The following is a 23,287-nucleotide window of genomic DNA, read 5'->3' on the forward strand; positions in this document are numbered from 1 at the left end:
TGAAATGATTTTAATTATATAACAAAATGTACTTCCTGTTCTCCACCACTCGGGTCATCAGTAGATATCATCTACCTTTTCCAAAAGCACTACTAGAAGTTGTTTACATGCTGATCTAGTGGTGCAGATTTTGTACTGTATATTTTACTGATTGCTTTTGGATTGGCAGGTGAATATCTACCGTCTGGTGACTAAAAGCTCAGTGGAGGAGGACATCATTGAGAGAGCAAAGAAGAAAATGGTGCTGGACCACCTTGTCATTCAAAGGATGGATACTACAGGGAAAACCGTTCTCCATACTGGTTCTGCTCCCTCCAGGCAAGCAATATATTCCACATTCTGCTTCTTGATTGAAGATTCCAGTGTGTACGTTTTATGTGAAAGGGATCTATAGACAGATATAAATAATCATAGTGATGTTTCACAATATTTTTTTCCATCTAAAATATAAAAAATGTTGTTTTATCTACCCTAGAATGGGCCCTTTTATATTTAAAAACTTTATATGGACATCGGGGGGGGGGGGTCCTCTCTATGGAGGCCGCCATGTTTCTTGTAGTAGCCCAGACTGGACAAACTAAACACCCTGTGAGTTTTTATGAATACTGAGGGTTACCACAAGTTCTCTTTCATGTTTGGAAGGGGAGGGTGAGGTGAGGGGTGTTCAGCTGCAACATGCAACTTCACCACTTTATGTCTAGATTCTACACACTGCAACTTTAACTTCCCTCCTTTGTGTCCATGTCCCTTTTAATCTTAAATTATTTTGCTTGTCGCCCACCTCGGTATCGACAGGCTTGCTAAGGCGAATGTGGCTTCTTTTTTTTTTTTACCCCAAAAGCTATTTCATCTATGGCCTTTGTATTCCCCTAAAAATCGCGGCCACACGTCATTGTTATCTCACTTGAGTTTGTTTTATTGCCTACAGTTCAGCACCTTTCAATAAGGAGGAGCTTTCTGCCATCCTGAAGTTTGGTGCGGAGGAGCTTTTCAAGGAGCTAGAGGGAGAAGAGCAGGAACCCATGGTGTGTAATTTTATACTCAATTGTGTGTTCATAAAAACACCTTTTCTGAAATACAATGTGTCATGTCACGGCCTGTTTTGCTCTGTAGGAAATGGACATTGATGAGATCCTCAAAAGAGCTGAGACCAGGGAGAATGACCCTGGACCCTCAACAGTGGGAGAAGAGCTTCTGTCTCAGTTCAAGGTTAAAATGCTTCTTGTTTCAGGATCTGGTTAAACAATACCCAAAACCGTTGGACTCTGCTCCTCAGCAAATTAACATTAACAGTTATTTGTGGACTTGACCTGTGCAGGTAGCCAACTTCACCATGATGGATGATGAGGAAATGGACATTGACTCTGAGCGTAGTCACCGGAGTTGGGATGACATTATACCTGAGATGCAGAGAAGGAGGATGGAGGAAGAGGAGAAACAGAAGGAGCTGGAAGAAATCTACTTGCTGCCACGTATGAGGAATTGTGCCAAACAGGTACATAAGCAGTCATGCTTAATATAATTAGGACTCAATATTCATTCTTCTCATTTTGAGAGGAAACGTAAAGTGGTATTTTGAAATGTGGTATTGCAGGTTTTGGTTCTCAATGAACCCCAAGGTGATTTGTCTTTTTTCCTTTTCGTGAACAGTCAAGCTTTAACGCTGTTGAGGGCCGGCAAAGTAGGAACAGGAGATACTCTGGGTCCGACAGTGACTCGCCCTCAGACCGAAAGAGGCCAAAGAAAAGAGGGCGGCCCAGGACCATCCCGCGAGAAAATATCAAGGGTTTCAATGATGCTGAGATCAGGAGGTGATTATAATAGTAACGGATTCCTCACTATTGCTGTTTATATACTCTGAACGTTGTTGTTAATATCTCTGTGAAATGCTTACAGGTTTGTTAAGAGTTACAAAAAGTTTGGGGGACCACTGGAAAGGTAAGCAACATGAGATTTACTATTTTCTTTATAACATCAACAACAACAGTATGCTCAACATGTGTCTTCTTCACTAAGGTTGGATGCTATTGCTCGTGATGCTGAACTTGTAGATAAGTCTGAACATGACCTGAAACGATTGGCAGAGACTGTTCACAATGGCTGTGTGAGAACACTGCGTGAAAATCCCTGTGGACCAGACAAGAACTCAGGTAGCCCAACACATCCGAGAGTCCATCAGTCCAAAAGTTTAAAGATTTCATTGCTAAATTGGCCAACACCTGCTGAACATCCAAGCCTGCAGTAACACCAGTGCACATCATATGTTATGATCAAAATAATACACTATGTTACAGGGGGCAGATTTGCAATGATAAATATTTTGCAGCCCTTTGGCAGGATAAATTACTTAAAGCAAAACTGAATAAATTTTGTGGAACAGGGAATGGTCGCCACAAGTTATTATTATAGGAAGCCCCTAAAATTCATTTCTGCTTGGCTCCCATTTGGAGCAGCATACAGGTTGGGGTTGATTTGTACAGAATATACCACATGGAGAGCGACCCTGGCTTTTATGAACTTGCACAGCTCAAATTAGGTGAACACAGAGAGCGTTACATTACGCATGGCATTTTGCACACTAGTGGTCCTGTGTCATGTCCCTCAAAATGTTTTTTTTTTTTTGTTTCATACAGGATTCTACAGCCATTAAAGCATGAAACTTAATGAAATTTTATTTTTCCTGTTGATCATCAGGAGGCAGAAGAGGGAAAGTAAAAGGCCCAACATTCAGGATCTCTGGTGTCCAGGTGAATGCCAAGCTTGTTATCTCCCACGAGGAAGAGCTGGCTCCACTCCACAAGGCCATTCCTGCTGACCCAGAGGAGAGAAAGAAGTAAGGCTCCAGATACACAACATGAATTCTGTCAAGGCTTCTCCACACTAGAGGATAACCGAGCAGATTTTTAGACACAATTTTACCCTTCTGGCAATCTTAGGGGCTTTCCCGACTGGAGTTCACTCAGTGCAGATTATTTTATATTAAGCGCTGGGGGGGTTCGTGCCTCTGATTGAGTCGGCGCTGCCCCGATCTCAAATCGTTAAATATATTAAACATATTTATATCAACAAATATGAAAAGTGTTTGATATTTACAATAAATCGGCTCTGAAAGAAACCCACAGTAGAGAGGGAGAGAGCGAGAGAGAGCTGACCGGAATTGCGTACTTGTACAGTTCTGACTAAAAACTAAAAAAAATGTCCAGCTTGCGTGTATAAGCCTTCTCAACCATGACTACATCAATAGTTTTTTTGTTTTTTCACAAAACAGAACACACAGCAGTGTTTCCCCCAGTAAATGTCTCAGTCAAGGTGGTAAGCAGGTGGCGGTGCTGTTGGCGCGGTGCGTAGCGGTGCTGTTGGCGCGGCGCGTAGCGGCGCGGCGAAAATTTTTGGGGGCATTTTGCTCAAAGATGCCAGTACGCATGAATGAAATAAACAACTGTTTATTTCAATATAAATAAACAACAGTAGGTACAAATGTTGTGGAAAACATGCAGACACTACAAAATAAAATTAAAGAACAGTGCAAATTAAATACAAATAATGGACAATACACTTAACTTTTGTATGCACATAAAAGGGCAAATTCAACTATTTACAGTTCCTTTCTGGATCTTCTTATTTGCGGCACAGCTGACAAGAGGCATCAGTGCATGCTATTCTGCGTGGCTGTGCAAAGAACAGTTCCAGCGCCCTGCTGAAATTAAACTTAGACACTGGTGGGCCATTGATGCTGATCTTCATGCAGGCTGTAAGACTCTTGCCCTGCAGCCTGTTTCGCAGGTCTGTCTTTATCTACACATAGAGTGAATGAAGTCAATGTTGTATTTAATATTTTAAATTTTGAACTAAGATAGTGAGAAGATGATGGGCTTACCCTATTCATGGCAGAAAAATCTCGCTCACAATTGACACTTGCCACTGGTATCGTGAGCGCGATCGCTGACAGGAGGGACAGGTTTGGATACAGCTGATGTAGCTCATCATACTGCATAAGCCTTTACGTTACATATCATTCATGGACCAATTAAAATCGAGATATTACTAGACATTTACGCAGCTTAGGCCAACGTCATTACGTTGGCTATGCTCATTCACGTCGCGTTACCCCCGCGGATTTTTAAGTCAACATTGCAGCTGCCGTGTCCGTGCCCGCAGATATTTCAGACTGGAGGAATTTTAACAAATTGGATTATAATTTAAAAAGGAACAGAATGAATAGCAAGAGAAAGGCCTGCGCCAGCCTTGGACGGTGTACAGCAGCAACAGGGACAAACAATGTTCGAGCATTTCAAACGGACAGGTAGCCTACATGAACGGAAGGATGCTAGCTAGCTGTGCTGTCAGTCAGACTGTCACTGGATTACTATCGTATTGCTTATTTCTACAGCCAGGGAGTCAGATTGGTGAGTCAGAAACTTTTTGGGGGTTTATTTAATAATAAAGTTGGATGAATTGATACCGAGTGCAATCCATTCTGCATTTTATATTCAATTGAGCAGTTGTGTTTTCATTGTTACTGACGGACAAACCTAAGCTCTGCAATGTGGATAAATGGTTACATTCTGATGCTGGACAGGTCCATGGGGCATATGCTACTGGTACTATATCTATTAAGATAAAGTTTATGGAGTGGAGTTGCCATCAGTTATGCTGTAGTCCTACATAATGATGAATGCTGTCTTTTATTTTTAAGTTGAATAGAAGTAGTACCGGTAGTTTGAATCGGCGAAGGTTTGACTTGTTGCCTTACGTTTATTCTGCCCTCGGTGTGAGGGATGGGTCCGTTAAGTCGATGGATGCGATGTTTAATCATTTAGACCAAACTACAGTAGGCTACGGGCAAACCTGAAGTCACCGTCGTGACATTTCATATACGTCCCGTCTGTGTGTGTGAGTGAGTGAGTGAGTGAGAGAGAAAGAAAGAAAGAAAGGGAGGAACTTATTTGAAATCGGCCGTGCGTGCCTGTTTGTTGTTTATTGTTTTTGATTTAACAATATATAGGTTTAGAGAAATCTGGCTTTCAGAACTCAGTGCCTACCCACTCACTGACCTCACCGCACGTCACTGGCGGTAGATTGACAGGTGACTATGATAGACTATGCAACAATATATTCAACCACCAGATGTCGCCGTCTCAATTACACTCAAAAAACTTTATTGGCACGACTAATGTTGTAAACAGTATTACCTGAGTATTATCAATGCCATTTTTTTTTTTTTTTTTTTTTTCAATACATTGGTAGTCAAGGCGGGGCCCTAGTCTAGTTAAGGCGGCCGCCTTAACAAGATAGTGCTGGGGGAAACCCTGCACAAGTTCGGTCCTCAATGTCTGTTTTTCTTCTGAAGTCACGCTTATTCATGCCAGTGTTCCACATTCCAGTTCAGAGGGTGGCAGTAATGCGTCTAAAAGTTGTTTGCTAAACTCCATATCAGAAACGGAAGATGATAATACGCAAGATATCACGTCTCTGAAATCGATGCTGTGAAATTGTTTACTACAAATGACAAGTGTCTGGTCTGATATTCTGGCAAAAAATCGTCCAGGGTCTTTGAATTTAAAGGTTTAATAATCGGTTAAGTCTGTCATGTGTGTGGTCTCCCAAGTTTTTCAAATCCGTCAAGAGTTTAGAATCCTCTGGTGGGCAGCAGCCCTTAGACAGAATTGGGATTGTAATTAACCCATGGGAGCTGTCCACCATAATCGTATATATATGAACTAACACAATCTTTTCAAATAATAGCACAAATCATTGTGTTGTTCTTGTCCATTCTGAATACATCCTTCAAACATTCACGGTGTGTGATAGAAGTCAACCCCTGTCCTAATGGCAAAACTCCCTGCTGGAGGGATTTAGTAAACCTTAGGCCCAGTCAATGAAACCGATTCAAGGTGTGTGTGTGTGAGAGCTACTACACTCATTTTGAGTTTGCTGTTCACAAGAAGATCTCAGAAGAATTGTGATGAAGTATAGATCATTTTTATAACCCTGGTAATGAAAGTAAGAGACTTCAGGTATAGAAAAGTTCACAGTGACAAATTGTCATTAAATGGAGACGATTTAGTCCTGTGACTTCTCTCTAAAAGACGGCACTTTGGCAAGATGACTCCCAACATATCACAAAGCAGAATAATCTGTGAGACATATGATTAAGATTAAGGTTTAAAGGAATCATTGAAGCTAGTTAACATTTATGTTCATGAGTAGACTAAACAGTTTCTGTACATATGTGTACATATCGATTCAGTTAAGGATATTTCATTGTACAATACCAATATTTCTGAGAACTAAAGCTGTAAACTGTGCAAGGACACATCTCACTTGGTGCATATTGAAAATATTACAGTGGGCTTCTCAGTATAACAGATTTTGTTGGAAAATATATTGTCCCTTATTCAGTCTGATATTAGAATTTGAATAAATACAAAATTTGACAGATTATGTTACCAGGCTACCAGCTCAGCAAGCTGGATGGGATGGTTGTTATTAATGAGCTTTATTGTATGTATTGTGTTAGGTAAGTATTCCAGCATTTCCTGTAGGATTAGTGTATATGTCGGCTCATCTTTTTCACTCCCCACACACAACCTGTTCGCCAGCCGATGATCACTAGAAATTACTGATACAGCAGAACAATGACCTTAAACATAAAGGTAAATCCACAACAGAACAACTTCAAACTAAGAAAATCCAACTGTTGAAGCAGAGTTCAGACCATAACCCAACAGAGAAGCTGTGGAATAAGCTCAAAGAGACATTTCCGTCGGACGTCCTGACAATATTTCTGAGCCGAAAAAGCTCTATATTGGAGAAAAGCAGGAGTTTTTTTCCTTCTAGTATTTGTATGTCTGGATTGTAATTGTCTTACTTTGAATAGGTATATGATTCCATGCCACTCGAAGGCAGCGCACTTTGACATCGAGTGGGGGAAGGAGGATGACTCTAGCCTGCTCATAGGAATTTATGAGTATGGCTATGGCAGCTGGGAGATGATCAAGATGGACCCGGACCTCAATCTCACACACAAGGTGAGTTTGCCCTTCTTTCAAAAGTCAGTAAAGAATAAAGTGCAAGCTGCATTGTGTAATGCGTTTGTGTGGAGTCATTCAGGAGAAGTGACTATAATTGAAATTTCTTTGCTTTTCTACAGCCAACTCAAATATTGGATCTCAAATCTTTTATACATTTTAAAATATATACACATTTACAAATGGGCTCTTTCATAAACCTCTTACAACAATCTTAACTGTCTACTGTTGATCAGCTCCTCCCAGACGACCCTGACAAGAAGCCACAGGCCAAACAACTACAGACCCGAGCAGACTACCTCATCAAGTTACTGAGCAAGGACCTGGCCAAAAAAGAAGCACAGAAACAAGCAGGGACAGTAAGTGCTACAGTGCCTCTGCATCACTAACTCGGATATCATTCTTTTCATCACTGTACTCTGTTTGCTGCTGCCACGTAGCATTCTCTGTATGTCTAGATGCATTTTATATCAGCTGTTTCCTTCTTATCTTTAAACATACACATGTAAAGAGTGTACAGAGTTCCAACTAAACTAGCCATATAACACACATAAAGACATACATACACACTGCTCGGAAATTATTTAGGGGACACTCAAAATCACATTGGATGTTGATGAAAGAATTATTCAAGTTGAAAAACTTTAATGAAGTTACATCATTTAGTCCCAGACATATTTTACTAGGGATGCACGATATGGATTTTTCTGGCCAATAACGATGATAATTTCATGTTTCTTAAAAATAAGTTTCCTGAAAAATTGCTAAATATAGTAAGCAATTGTAGATGAATTAATATTTGATTGTTAACACTAGGGATGCACCGATTTATCGGCCGAACATCGGTAGCGGCCGATATTCGCCTCGTTTACTGATATCGGCTTATCAGTAATAAACTTGACTTTCACCGATATCATTGGCCGATGTTCATATTTGTGGTAAAACCGCTGGGCACGTGCCGCGGCTGGGGGAGCAGTCGCTCCGTCGCCCTCCTCTCCGCGCCGCCGGAGGCTCAGTGTGCGGCACCGGGAGGTCCTCATCCGGTGGCACCTCACGGCGCCGGCACGGAAGGCGGGCCGTTGGAGGGGACTGGGTACGCGGTCAGCGGCGGTCACTCTGGACGCGTGTCGGGCCCCTCTCGCGGATCACCTCAGCTACGGCGACCGCTGGGGGAACCCTCTGTTCGCGCGGGGGGGCGCACCCTGCGGTGCGCCTCGGCTGGCCCCTAGCAGCTGACTGAGAACTGGTTCGGACCAGGGGAATCCGACTGTTTAATTAAAACAAGCATCGCGAAGGGCCACGGTGGGTGTTGACGCGATGTGATTTCTGCCCGACACTAAAAACAGGTAAAACTGAGGAGGGCTTGTTAAGTTCTCTTGAATCACGCAGTGTAACTTGGCGTAAAAAGTATGAGCGTAGCGTCTGCTTAAGTACTTTATTCTCATGTGCACCGGCTCTATTCATCCGTCTCATGCACAGGTAACAAGGGAATTGACAACATACGTCATACACACAGAAGCCGTAACACATCTAATAAACGGGCAATACTGCTACCGTAAATCAATGAGAAGAGCGTTCTCTATAATGATACTTTAACAGGGCCTTTTTAGACAGGGTAGAAAGGTGCTGTTTTAAATTATCCTTGTGGTATTTTGACCAAAATATGTTACAGACATTTCATTAAGATCCCAAAGAACCATTTCAACTTGCGGTAAAATGGGCCTAATATGTCTCTGTTAAATAAAGTTTAGTTAAATCAAAGATTGTTTCATAAATCTGATTCAATTTGTGCTCATTAAAAGATAAGAGTGATGAATAGTGCTTTTTAAATAATTATTTAATTATTTTTCTGGCAGAAAAGGGTGAATGAATAACAACAAAAAGAAAATAAACAAATATCGGTATCGGCTATCGGCCAGATTGTTATTTTAAATATCGGTATCGGCCAAGAATTTCCATATCGGTGCATCCCTAGTTAACACAACAAAAGTATGTTCTGACTCAGTTCTAAGTGTGTGTTAATTTTTTTAGTGAAGATCAGAAAACTAAAACAAATTAATCTGGTACTGCAAACTAATTTTAATTAAATATTTTGACATCTAAAATAAGACAAGTTAGTATATTAGAATATTAATTGACATAAAAATAATGTTCTTTCAAAATGAAAGGCTATTATAGAGCTGAAAAGTGACAAAAGCACGAGAAATATTATGTTCAATAAAGAAAAGGAAAAAGGCCGAGGATAGCTTATGTACTTGTATCGTGTCAGAGTAAGGACGGTTTCTCTATATTTTGGGCTTCATCTTATAAAATGTATAGCATAACAATTAAAAATAAATGTAACGACAACATTTCTGAAGATAAATGCCTAATTAAATAAAATTAGTTGAAAAAAATATTAGAGCTGTGAAAAATAACGCGTTAACGCGTTATGATTAAATTACAGGATTAATTCGTTTTTTTTTTTTTAACGCATTTAACGCATGCGCAGAAGGACCTTCCAATTCCGCCGCCTCTGCACTAGTCGCCGCTCTAATGCAGTCAGACGGCAGCTGCCATTCAAACAAACAAACAACATGGATAATTCTGATGAACCTGAGGACCTTCTGGACGGGAAGATCGTGTTCCAAAAAAACAAAGATCGAACATTCAGTAAAACCAAGGTGATATGCACACTCTGCGAGAAGACGTTATCGTTTCACCCGTAGCAATACCCGCCTAACCACCGCAACGCGAAGCATGTGTTGGCGAGGGGCGTTCAAGTGGAATGCGCCAAACCAGACTCACTCGCCGGACACATTATGCAAAAGAAGCGGTCAGCTTTACTGTCAGAGAATTTTAACAAGTTAGTTTGCCTCACCAACTGGCTAAAGACCGAGTAGCTAAGAGGGCCTTTAGAGGCATTATAAAAAATGTCAACCATCCTATGGCTAAGAAGCTCAAATAATTTCTGTTTAATTTAAAAAAAAAAGTTTTATTCAACCACACAATGGCTAAGGAGCCCGAATTCTGTTAAGGATGAAGATTATATTAATGTTCCATATGGAAAAGCAATGATAACTGCTGAAGAACTGCTGAGTTGCAGCACAAAAGAAAAGTTAAATGTCATAAATCTTGTTTTCACAAAAATATTCCGAAAAAATCGGTAATGTGATTAATCATGATTAATCCATAGAAACCTGTGATTAATTTGATTAAAAATTGTAATCATTTCACAGCCCTAAAAAATATATAAAGTGCATCTTTCATTAAAAAAATAAGGGCTCTTATAGAACTGACAGGCTCCTGTGTGCGAGCCAGAACACTACAGTGCATGCAACAATGTCCGTTTCATAATGAAATCATCCAGCCAGTGAGCCATCTAACTAACCATACTCACTGGACTGATGACTGAGGTCCATATGTCCGTGACAAAGCTTATGCTGCATACGTTGGCATCTATCAGACTATGAATGTGTGCGGCGACCACATCCTACAGGGCAGGCAGGGACACATCATAAAAGTAGCGGTGACTTGGCAGAGTGTAGCGGGTTTCGAAATGTGAGATTAGCCAGCGAAATCCACAACCTTCTACCAGGGAAAACAGCTGGTAAACAAGATTTCCCTTTGGCCTTTTTCCCACCTCACTAACGCTGGCTGCAAGCGCCTTGTATTCTCGCCATACATCGTCGTTGCGATGACGGTCACTCTCAGAGAGTGTGAAAAACTTCCACACCGGGACTAGGGCTGCAACTAACGACTATTCTGATAGTCGATTATTGAAACGATTAATCGAGTAATTGGATTATGAATGACACAAATTCTCAATTGCTCTTATTTAGCAAACAGCTTTTAAATTGAGCTTGAGGTTGTTGCATGTGATGACACTAAAGATCAATGCTTCATTCAAAAATTTCTTCTAATAAACTTTGCTGCATATTAGGGTACTATTGATACAAAAACTAAGAAAAATTTAGTTTTTGTCCATTTAAAACCAAGGACAGGCAAAGTGCTGATACTAAAAATAAATAAAAAATCAAGAATTTTTTCTGTTAACAAAAGGACAGGGAAAGTATCAGCAATAAAAACATTAGCAAACGAAACTACAGTCTTCTTTGGACTGCATAATTGTGATTTAAAAAAAAAAAGAAGACGTTTGTCAGGCAACATTACGCTTTAAACTCGTAAAAAAAAAGTTTAAACCATATTTTTGTAATGTATTCTAGAATCCTGCACACAGGTATATACGTTTATATAGCAAGCTAGATAAAAGGCTCTTACCGAGGGAAGTCTGCATCGTTTACATTACGATGTCAAATGTGCCTCCTCTTCAAATGCTCGTGTCCTGCTTCCATGGAGAGCAGGTCCGCCTTACAAATATTGCAGGTAGTTTTTTTTCTTCGGGCTATGTTAATGTAGAAGTTATCCCATACTTTTGACTTTCTGGTACGCGATGGAACAGACGCCGCCATTGGTCTATGTTTTGACGCTATTGCACATGCGCGACTTTCAGAGATAGGAAGGGAGCGAGATGGCTCACTCCTGAGCTACATCCATCAGCACCTCCGGTAAAACAACATTTAGTTCAGCTGCACAGCACAAAAAACACGCGCAATGACGTAACCAACGAATCATCGATGATTTAATTCGTCGCGACTATTTTTGTCATCGATTTTTCGACTACTTCGATTAATTGTTGCACTCCTAACCGTTTGCTGTTCCGACGTAAACACATCATGATATGGTATGGACAGGTACGGATGTATGACGTCATGAGTGCGACCAAGGTTTATAGCACCTTTATCTGACTTTGCAAATATAGGGGGTATATGTATTTATGTTTGTATATGGATATTTATGTGTATATGAATATATACATTATGTGTTTATTTTAATATGTGTATTTGTTTGAATTGTTTGTGCTAATTGTTGTAGCAATGTTTATCCTGTTGTCTTGGCCAGGTCACTCTCGAAAGCGATTTGGTAATAGATATTTGTAAATGCTTATATGAGCCATATTCCTAGTAATATATGGATTAATATGTATACCCTCCATTTTTGTTTGAATGTAGGCCAATTCACGGAAGAGGAAACCAAGAAGCAAAAAAAGTAAAACTCCGAAGCCGACAAAGACAGAAGAGGTGATTAAGAGTCCATCCTCAGATCCCCCGTCAGACAAGAGATCAGATGATGAGGAGGAAATTAAGGAGGAAAAGGTATATTTAGATACTAACTATTATGTTGTCATTGTTTTCTGATTTGAGTTTTATTTATGTGTGATATGCTCTGACCTTTTCAGGAGATAGCACCAGTAAAGCCACTGAGCAGACGGGGCCGAGCAGACCGGGTGGTGGCGGTGAAGGAGGAGGAAGACGACGACGACGATGAGGATGATGGTGATGACGACGACGACATCGATGATGGCGACGACGAGGAGCCTGAGCAGGAGGAGGTTTCTTCATCAGGGGAGATGGAGGTCAAAGACAAAGAGATCAAAAAAGAAGGCAAAAAGGAAAAGAAGGAGGAAAGTTGGGACATTAAAGAGACAAAGGAGCCAAAAGAGAAAAAGGACACAAAGGCTCTGGACTCAGTTAAACAAGAGGAGACGGTTGAAAAGGTGAAACAATAGCTCTATGTGTCATGTATGAATTAACTATATGAACTGATAACTATATTGAAGGCAGGTGAATGTAAATAAGTAAAAGACAAAAGATGATAACTTGGTTAGGAATCAATTCTCAAATTCTTTGTCAAATCCTTTTCATCAGAATGAAGTAAAAATGGAAGCCCGAGAACGGACAAAGAAAGCCTCTGATGTCCCAGTTCATATAACAGCAAGTGGAGAGAATGTGCCAATATCTGAGGAGTCAGAGGAGCTCGACCAGAGGACCTTCAGTGTAGTATGTCCCACTGATATCAAACCTTCAGATCGAAAATATACAGCTAGTGATGAAACACCGCTATAGTTACTGAACTGTAAAGATATATTCTACTGAGATTTTTTTTTTGGAGTATATCAGCATATTGATTAACATGGACTAATGGAAATTAAAAGACAGGGTTAAATAATAAACGGTTTAATAAAGTTGTGGACAGCAGTTGCTCGAGTTGCCTTGTGTTTGGATGTTGCAGTGTAAGGAGAGGATGCGGCCAGTGAAAGCAGCCCTGAAGCAGCTGGACAGGCCGGAGAAAGGGCTGTCGGAGCGCGAGCAGCTCGAACATACCAGACAATGCCTCATCAAGATCGGGGACCACATTACTGAGTGTCTGAAGGAGTATTCAAATCCTGATCTGATCAAACAGTGGAGAAAGTTCGTAACCACTCTGTTATCATTCTATCACATATAGTTTATGGTTAAACACAAAGCAAAGTTAAGAGTGAACAAGATTTCAACTGGGTCACTGTGTCCGTAAGATTGGCTGATAGTGGTCAGGTTATACCAGTAGAAGTGGCTCACATGACGTGTAGTGAGACCAGATCAGAAATCAAGTTTTAATGCCTGAAACCAGCAGTTCGAAAAACTCCCAAACATCTCCCCTCAGTTGTGAAGGCGTGTATTGGCTCCATACAACTGTCATCTGGGTCCACATGTTGCATATACTTAGTGTTGATGTTTGTCTTTTACAGAAACCTGTGGATATTTGTTTCCAAATTCACTGAGTTTGATGCGAGGAAACTACATAAACTGTATAAGCATGCAATCAAAAAAAGACAAGAAAACGCCCAGGTACGTAAATGCTTCAGTTATTTGGATTGCTACACAACATCCTGCATCAAAATCCATTATGATGTTTCTTTTCCCTCAGGCAATGGAACAGAACACTAGAAGTATAAACACGCACGGATATAAACATGCAGGTACAGTGAGTTTACGTCTGTTTTATATAAGGAATGGTGGGCCAGTTGTCTGTGTGTCCTGATTTATGTGTGGTGTTCATACTCAGATATTGAAAGGCTGAAGGATAACTCTCACCAAGACGAGAGCAGCAGGGACAGCTACAGCTCTGAAAGGCATCATGCTACAGGTCGACACCACGAGAGCAGTAGCAGCAAGGAGAGACACAGCTCTGAGTCCCACAGAAAGACAGCAGGAGGGGAGTCAAGGAAAAGGCCGTACTCCTTCAGCAACGGCAAAGACCACAGAGACAGAGACCACTACAGACCAGACAGCAGAGACAGAGACAGACAGGACAGGTGAGCGACAAAGACTGTCTGAGAGCTTCTTCATTTATTTGTCAGGGAACACTAAACACATCAACCGCAACAAAGAGACTAAGATGTATCGATCATAATATTAAGCATAACTAAACTTATCATTTTAATATTTCTTTGTGTTTAAGAGAGGGCACAACAAGTCTGTGTAGCCTGCAGCATGGAACAGTTCTCACATCGATTCTGCTTCTGCTCGTGTTGGTTCAGGAAACATTAACATTTATTAAAACGGCATGATACACAAGTTCTCTAACTGTGTTTGTATTAGTTGATGTGTTCAAAAAGGAAATATAGCTGCTGTCAGACATGTACTGAACTCTGGACATTCCCCAGAAGGGCTGTATGTGACAACGCAAATGTCTGAGTGAGAGGCTCCGAGCTACCTCGGGAGTTTCTCCAGACAGCCCTTTAGTAAACACTCAGGAGACTATCCAATTTAAGAAAACAGCAGGAGATCCTCAGCAGGAAAAAAAATAATACAAATATCTCATGATGAAGAAGCGTTGTCACACACATCAAGATGTCAAGGGAACACTTAGTTATGAGGGCTGACAACGGGGTCAATGTGCTGTAAGCAAACATGATCTTAAACAACAAAGTTAAAATAATATGACCTACCTATGCTTGCCCCTGTTCCGGAGATACCTGTGTTGTGAACTCGCCTGAGTGGAGAATCAGCTCATGTGTGAAAGTCCCGACCCAACTGTGCAGACATCCTCCGGAGTTCATATCTGAAGACGGCTTTAGTGTCCATGTTAGGTCCAATCTAGAGCTTCGCTTTTCCACTTACTTGAAGTGACATTGAGGCAAAGAGCACTGGACACAGCTGCAGGGGTGTAATAAATGAATCGTAAATGATCTGTTGTTTATGCTGCCCTAGTTTGCATTTGTAAACCCATTGTTTTCAAAGAAATGTATAAGTATTTTGAATGTGGCACAGACACATTAAAAAAAATAAAAAAAGAGAACATTTTAATATTGTCTGTGCATTAACTTTTGTCTCTTGCTGGTGAGGGGAAAAATCCAAACTTCCATCCCTGTCTGCCATCCATTACAAGCCGTGTAATATAATATTGCCTGCAAAGCAGTATCTGTAAAATGTCTTAATTTGCCTCACAGGAGGTGACATTATTCACATTTCAGGAAGGACCGGACAATCTTTGGTTGTAGATCATATAATCAAATAACAAATGACTTGAAGTTGGTACAAATGTGCTGAAAATGTATAAATGTTGTCCCTGCTTTGTCATGTTGTCATGCTGATGGTGTGTTTGTGTGCAGATACTACAATGACAGTAAGCACAGGAAGCTGGAGGAGTTCCGCAGCAGCAGCAGGGACCACAGGCTGGACATGAAGGATTATTCCCACTCCGACCAGCGCTCTTCATACCGCTACCACTCAGACTGGCAGAACGAGCAGCGAGCCTCAGCCAGTGGGCCCCGCTCTCCTCGAGACCAGCGCTCGCCCTACGATGCGCGCTCACCCATGGGGCACCGCTCACCTTTGGACTACTCGTCAGACCACAAGAGCACACCCGAGCAGATCTGGAGCAGCCGCAAGACATAACAGGAGCTGCCTGGGTCTGCTAGTAGCAGCCATAGACTCAGCAAATGCCTTACAAGGACTGTGGACTCCAACCTGAAGCAGTTTGAAGCACTGTGTATCAGTCAGTTCAGCATGACTGTCATCTCTACGCTTCAACTCATCTCGGAAACCTGGGATGAGAACGCCAGGGCGTGCTCAAACCAGGTAGCAGATAAATAATCAAAGCATATTTTTCTATTTAAGAGTTTAAAGCTGTATTGCTGTGTAGGTTCGACAGCATGCAGCACAACTTTCTTTGTTATTTTTATAAACTTTTTTAAATTCTGGAAACGGACACAATTGACCCTGAGTGCTGCCTCATATTCCCACAAACCCATGACACTGGATCCTGTATTTGACTGTTCTCCATGTTTGTCTGTCTCTGTCCCTCTCTCATGCATAATGTGATTATCGAGCTTATTTAAGTGTTAACTCAGTGAGAAGAAGGTTGTCACATGAATCACATTGCAAATCCAGTCTGGGCTCAGGCTCACCACCTGAAGTACCTCATTTACAGCATTTCTCATTTCCTCAGTATGTTTTCTTTTTTCCACCAGGCGTGAATTATTTAATAACATATCTGAGCTGTAAAAAATTATTTGGATTTCTTTCTTTTTTAGAGCAACTTGTATCATTTTTTTATTTCAGTAATACTGTTGTAAATTTTTGTAAATTAGTAAATCAGTGGTCTTTTTTCTCAGGCTTTTTGGATTTATTATGACTCTACTTTTCCCCATCAACTCAGGCTTTTTGTCATTCTACTCTTGACTTTATGTACAGTAGTTCTTTCCTGATGATGCTTTCAGAATGTAACTTTTGGTAAAGGGAAAGTTCTTAAACGATACTCAGATTTATTCTCTAATTCTTAGTTTTTTTTTCTCAGTGAAATCAGTAAGTTGGAAGGAACTGACTTTTGTAATCATGGTCTGAAGAAAGACGGTTGTCTTTCAATAGAAGCTCCTGTTAGATCTTAAATAATCTTTTTACATGATTTTGTTTTCATTTCTTCTGTGTAGGCAATAATAATGTTTCTATGCAGCCAAGTATATTTGTGGTGAACCACCCAACTGAATGAAGTCACTGTTACAGTTCACACTGTTGTACATAAATTTCCACTATTTCAAAATGAATTTACACTGAAAGTGCATGAATTTTTATGAACTGTTTTATATAGTTGTTTATGAAGCCATTAAAATCAATCAGTGTACTCACTCGTACCAACTCTTCTAAAAAAAGTGTCAACTTATTGATTCTGCCAAACTTTCTCTGAGGACATTTGGTTAGAGTCACTATCTGCAGAGGCACAATCACTGATTTATCATTGGATTTTTAGTGTGATGTGATTATTTTGTGTGTGAGATCTCCTGAGATTAACACAGAACAGCCTCTAATTTTAACTCTGAATGGAGCCTAAAATACAACCCATCCATTGAGCAGCAGTTCTGTGTTGATGAGAGGTCAGAGGAGAAGGGTCAGACTGCTCAGAGCTGGAGTCTTTCTGTCACATGGACCTCCGTGTCTGACCTTCAGCAGGATGATCTACAGCAGCAGAGACCACGTCAAGTTCGACCGAAAATAAACCTGTATTTCTGCTTAGGCTGCAGTTGATGGTCAAAATCTCGACTCAACAGTATGAATCCATGGAGACAGCCTGGCTTTGGGGTAGGGCTGGGCGATGTGACTTCAAATCAATACCATTATTATTTCAAAGTTAAACCTCAATAACAATTCATGAACGATTATTTTATAACACCCTCTCAATGGGACATATCAGTCGGAGCATTACACGGTGTCTTGTCATCAAGCGAGGTCAGAGGGGGGACATGCAGCAGGGGGTCTCGGTGCAGACGTAGCAGAAACCCCACAGTTCCTGAATGCTCCCATTGTAAAGTATTAACCGACATGAGCGATGTAAGGTTGGTTTCAACACATTCTCGATTAATTGCCCAGCCCAACTTTGGGAAATGTTTTCTTCACACTTCGGGTTCTTTGGTAAGAAAATCTCAACCTGGTTTCATTACAGTTTTTCAAAATTGTTAACGGCTATCTCAAAACTGCACATAGACAACTGAAAACCTCACACATAAAATGCTAAACCTGACACTCCCTTTGCAAGATGACTCTTTGCCATCAAATCTCTTACCTGTTCACAAAATGGAACTCGTGTTTTCATTTGGTACACACAGCCATATTTTCAAATGACACACACATACCATTAATTGGGAACACACAACTAAGCATTTGCTTGCACACTACCAAGCATTTACAGCACACTGAAGTGCAAAATTGAAAACACAATCATCAAAATGGAACACACCATATGAATGAATGAGCCATTTCTCCTTTTGTAAAATGTCTCAGTTTAGGCCTACTTTTTTCATAGTCAAACATAAAACAGCACACAAATATGCAGCATAAAAAGGTTTATTTCGGTACACACAGAGAAGAGTACAATACTGTAAACCGGCCTGCTCAACCCCCCCCCCCCCCCTTCACAAAAATTACAGTTTTTCAAAATCGTTAACACACGTTTTTCAAAACAATAACGGCTTTCTCAAAACTGCACACAGAAAACTAAAAACCTCACACACACAATGCTCAGGCCTCGTCACTCACGTCGCCACAGGCCTCCTCCATGGCCTGTGGGTGGTCCTGGAACCACTCCCGCACTTGAAAGCTCACATTGTCCCAGATGACAACGTGATCGATCCGCTGTGGGTCATCTACCTGGCCAGGTGGTACCAGCAGGTCATGCAGGCCAGCGTTATAGGCCCCTAGGTGGGCATGACGGTGCAAGACCCCATGGGGATTCATTGCAGCACACATTGTGATGTTCCCACCACGCTGGCCGGGGACCTCAACAATGGCCCGCTGGCCAATGACGTTTCTGCCCCGTCACCTCCTCTTCACCAGGTTGAATCCCACCTCATCAATAGAGATGTACTGGTACAACACATGAGCTGTGTCATGCTCCTGGATCAGCATGAGAATGCAAGTTACAGTATGGACACAGAGAGGTCAACACAGTGGGCTACAGTGAGACACTGTAGAAAAGGAACAATATTGGATTACAGGTACAATACATGCATGTGTCAGTGCTGAATGTTGGTACTTACAAGCACAAACTCTCACCATAACTCCTTGATGGCTGTGTTCCGTTCAAATGGGATCCTGAACACTTGTTTCATCCACATGGCATTCCTATGAAGAATACAGTCCAATGACGGTCTGGACGTTTCTAAATGTAGCATGGTCAGCCAGGATCCTAGTTTTTATTTGTCTGAGTGTGATAGAGTTGTTCTCACGAACCATATCTACAATGTCAGTCTCCTGTTCGGCTGTGTAAATGCTGTGAAATTGCTCAACAGACCTGAATGTTTAGAGATTTGAGTATTTGTGTGTTGTAGGTTGATGCTTTGAGATTTTACTTGAGAAGTGTGTGCAACAACTGAACATTGTGTGTAGTGTTTTGACAACAAGGTGATGTGTAATTGACATCAGAGTGTAAACAAGGAAAGTCAGAGTCTAATGCAGATAAGGGAGTGTGAAGTAGTGCCAAATTGGGTCGAGCGATTGGTACATGAAGTGAAGGTTGTGCAAATTGTGCCGAATTTTCGCTTTTTGTGTGTTAACAACTGAGAAAAACTGTAAACTTCAGTGACCACACCAGTCACCAGATCCAGTAGAACCTTTGTGAGGTGATAGAAAAGGGGATCAGCAGCATGAATATGCAGTCACGTCAACACAACAGAATCAGTGTTAAGATGGACCATGGTTTTGTAATTTAGAAACGAGTAAAATTCTGTTTCATTATAAAGCTATGCATGTTGATTCACTCAGCCTCTCGGGTCTCCTCTCTCCCTCTCACCTGCAAGTTCATCAAGCAGTTTACAGTTTTTCTCCATTGCTTTGGCTCATTTCACGAAACAGAAATGACATTCTCAGAGCTCTAAGTGCAATTGGCAAAATAGCCCATATGGTTCAGCACAACTACATAGATCACCTTCAAAAGGTCATATCTCACCCAAAACAGTTAACTCAAGTTTCAAAACCAAATCATTTTCTCATATAAATAGTCAGTGCCCCCAAAATGAAAAGTTCCTTCTCGATTGCTGTGGCTCATCTCTCAGAAAAAAAAGGACATTCTCAAAGCTTTAAATACATTTGCCAAAATAACATAGATGGTTCAGCAAAACTCCATAGCACACCTGCAAAAGGTCATATCTCTCCCAAAACAGACAACTCATCAGTCAAAACTAAATCCTTTTCTCATACAAATAGTCAGTGCCCCCAAAATGAAAAGTCCCTTTGGCATTGTTTAAATGTCAAAATGTTTAGATGTTTTGTCAGTATGGCAGTGGACCATAGAAATATCCCTCATGTGCACATTTCAATCTTGGCTCAGTCCTTTGACACTGAATGGTTACAGTAGATGTTTTCTTTCCAGAATACTATGTGTATCAAACAGAAAAAAGATTAATTCAAGGTTTCACATAAAATACTTTATTGAACTCATACTGCTATGGAAATTGTTACAGTAATTGCCATACATCGTGCTTACAGTAACAGAAAATGTGTACAGCACAATATACTGTCAAACAATAAGCACATCAAAACTCAAATTTGGCATAGTGAGATATGACCTTTTGAAGGTGATCTATGTAGTTGTGCTGAACCATATGGGCTATTTTGCCAATTGCACTTAGAGCTCTGAGAATGTCATTTCTGTTTCGTGAAATGAGCCAAAGCAATGGAGAAAAACTGTAAACTTACTGTGTGATTGGTGATCAGATGTGTGAAACTCAACCTTGATTACTAAAGTTCTAGTTGCACCTGAAAATTAAGCCGATGATCAAAGATATCCTTATTACAGTATATACCATGATGTTTTTCATGGTATAAATGACATGTGCCTGAAAGATTTTGACAGTGGAGTGAACTATTGTGCAGGTGATGATGTACACAATGAAATTATGCCAACATGTTCTGCAGAGAACAACCACTTGACTGAGAAGCGACAGTCAGTTTTGACCAGCAATATATATTCAATTGGTAATTGGGCTAACTGAAGGCAATTGTACCTAACCGTTTGCAAAGGTGTGCTAAATCATTTGAAATTTGTGCAAGCTGTTGGAAATTGTACTTGACATATGCTAGGATGTGCTAATACAATTGCAATTTGATTAAAGGAATGAGATATTCCAATCTGTTGTGAACAAGTGCCCAGTGGTTTGGAGGTGTTGTTTTGAGAATGTCATTTCTGTTTCGTGAAATGAGCCAAAGCAATGGAGAAAAACTGTAAGTGGCACATCCAGCTCTGAATGATTCTTCATTAACTGAAATTAGCTGCAGGATTTTGCTGAAATATCTGTGTCAAATACAGCATACATTTGAACATTCTTATAATTTGAATCAGGTGGAACTGAACTCTAGAACCAACGAGTCCCTACTAACAATATAGAGGACTGCTGACATCAGTGGAACGTGAATCAAGTTGCTGCATCCCCCTTTCAAAAGCTTTTGGTTTTACCCAAACTTAACATGAATTAACTTGCAACAAATATAACTGAGAAAATGTATTTCATCGTATTATAGATTCAATATATAGAAGAAATCCACCATTCACACTGAGGTTCAGACCTGCAGGCAATTTAGGGTCTCCAGTTGAGCTTCATGTCTTAGGACTTTGGGACAAAACCAGAACACAGAGGGGAAGTTTATTGTAAGAGCCATTATGCAGCAAGTGTGTGTGTATAGTTAAATATTTAAGTTGTTTTGATATTTTCTTATATTGTCCAGTTTTTGGAGTTTAAGTTTTGTGCAGTTGAATTATATTTTGTATATTGTGTTTTCTATATTCAAGTATATTCTGTTTTGAGCGCTGTTTGCGTCTTTTTTGCAACAGTTTGAAGAGGCCGTAAGGCGGTTCTTCATATAGGTGCGTGGTGGAGCCAGCGCGGTTTGGTTAGTGACGCGCATGAAGAGTGGTGAGTGAGGAGTCTGTAGGAGTAGACTCAAACAAGTTTTGACCGTGAAATATACGCGACATTTGTGTGGATTGTGCGGAAAAATGTGAATGACATTTACATGAAGATGATGGGAAAGTGATTGTTGACGTCAGTGATAATAGATAAAGTGACTTTGTGACCAGCATGGAATTAAGGCACGCCAATCTTTGATAATGGATCATTTGAACGGTGTTTCTGAACTGTGCTGGAAAGGAAAATAAAATCCATCACTTCAAGTGTAATCAGCCTCCTGGATTCGTTTAACGTTGGGTTACAACGGGACGGGGTCTGATGTTTGGACACGAGTCAGCTGTGAAATTACTCCTCAGACACAAGCAAGTGGCCATCGTATTGGAACTTAGTGGAGTGGCCACTACATTTATGTTGGCACAGGCAGACCATTCAGACTACGTGCAGAGAGGTCAGCGGAACAGTGAGCTCCCTCCCAGAACCTTCTTGTTTTGACCTCTCTACAACCACATCTTATTATATTTACACTCTATTTGTGTGTAGCCTAAACCAAAACAGGTTTATCATTGTTTAATTTGTGTTGATGAATTGATATCTATGAGAGATCAGGCTGGATTCCTGCACTGATCATTCAAAATAAACAGCTTCTTCTTTAACTCTAAAACAGACCTACACATCACCCAAAAACTCATCATGATATCCTGATGTGATGTCTTTAGAAACTTTGGGATCTTCCCTTTATTTTGTAGCATCTAAGACCCAAATTGTAGTTTCGCTGGTTGCACTTAATTCAATCTAAATTTCAGGGTACTCTTACACTAATTAAGTAACAAGAGATCCCTTCTTAATGTGCTATAGCAATGGGGTAACAAAATTCCTTCAAATTCAAAATGCATAGTCTCTGTTTCACTGTGTACGTTTTAGGTGAAATTGATCTATTGGCAGAAATTTAATATAAAATAAATAATCCTAGTGATGCTTTATCTCGTTTGTCTCATCTAAATTGTACAAATAGTTTTTTTCTTTAAACTAGAATGAGCCATTTATATTTTTAATACTTTAAATAAAAATCAGGAGAGGCCACCATGTTTTCTTACAGTAGCCCAGACTGGACAAACTAAACACTATTTGAGTTTTTATGAGAACTGAATGTTACCACAGATTCTCTTTCATGTTTGGAAAGGGAGGATACGGTGAGGGGTATTCAGCTGCAACATGCAACTGCACCACTAGATATCACTAAATTCTACACACTGAACCTTTAAATATATATACAGCCCTTTCATAACTGTTATCACATTTATTTACAACAACTACGTAATAAAAAGCAGAAAAAATTGATAATCAAAATAAAACCAGTTTAAAGTGCTTTAACAGCTAAAGATGATTTAAACAGGTTGATGTTTGTGAAAAGGGAAAAAGTTACAAGATATATCAACTATTAGAGCTCCTGTGCATTCCATTAATCAATGTATGGTTGAACAACACAAAGAGGAGTTAG

The 23,287-nt window shown here is 40.4% G+C and overlaps 1 protein-coding gene and 1 long non-coding RNA gene across 3 annotated transcripts in view; one reads left to right on the forward strand and one right to left on the reverse strand.

Moving 5' to 3' along the window:
- The window catches only part of chd1 (chromodomain helicase DNA binding protein 1), a 37,285-nt gene extending 20,260 nt beyond the window's left edge, over positions 1-17,025 (forward strand). For both annotated transcript variants that reach the window (XM_053410719.1, XM_053410720.1), the window contains exons 19-36: positions 170-318; positions 929-1,025; positions 1,114-1,209; positions 1,319-1,495; positions 1,651-1,811; positions 1,897-1,938; positions 2,017-2,150; positions 2,695-2,833; positions 6,881-7,031; positions 7,268-7,390; positions 12,083-12,226; positions 12,310-12,627; positions 12,779-12,910; positions 13,143-13,321; positions 13,639-13,738; positions 13,818-13,869; positions 13,956-14,205; positions 15,505-17,025. In XM_053410719.1, coding sequence (XP_053266694.1) covers positions 170-318; positions 929-1,025; positions 1,114-1,209; positions 1,319-1,495; positions 1,651-1,811; positions 1,897-1,938; positions 2,017-2,150; positions 2,695-2,833; positions 6,881-7,031; positions 7,268-7,390; positions 12,083-12,226; positions 12,310-12,627; positions 12,779-12,910; positions 13,143-13,321; positions 13,639-13,738; positions 13,818-13,869; positions 13,956-14,205; positions 15,505-15,790 — 2,730 coding nt within the window. In that variant the 3' untranslated portion in view covers positions 15,791-17,025. The remainder of the gene's footprint in view (positions 1-169; positions 319-928; positions 1,026-1,113; positions 1,210-1,318; positions 1,496-1,650; positions 1,812-1,896; positions 1,939-2,016; positions 2,151-2,694; positions 2,834-6,880; positions 7,032-7,267; positions 7,391-12,082; positions 12,227-12,309; positions 12,628-12,778; positions 12,911-13,142; positions 13,322-13,638; positions 13,739-13,817; positions 13,870-13,955; positions 14,206-15,504) is intronic.
- LOC128424519 (uncharacterized) lies at positions 3,428-4,770 on the reverse strand. Its single transcript, XR_008333037.1, has 2 exons — positions 3,878-4,770; positions 3,428-3,795 (listed from the first exon to the last, which is right to left on the reverse strand). It is a non-coding gene; the product is annotated as an uncharacterized LOC128424519 (long non-coding RNA).
- Positions 17,026-23,287: the final 6,262 nt, after the last annotated feature.

Source organism: Pleuronectes platessa, chromosome 19, assembly GCF_947347685.1.
Source record: "Pleuronectes platessa chromosome 19, fPlePla1.1, whole genome shotgun sequence".
Lineage (NCBI taxonomy): Eukaryota > Metazoa > Chordata > Actinopteri > Pleuronectiformes > Pleuronectidae > Pleuronectes > Pleuronectes platessa.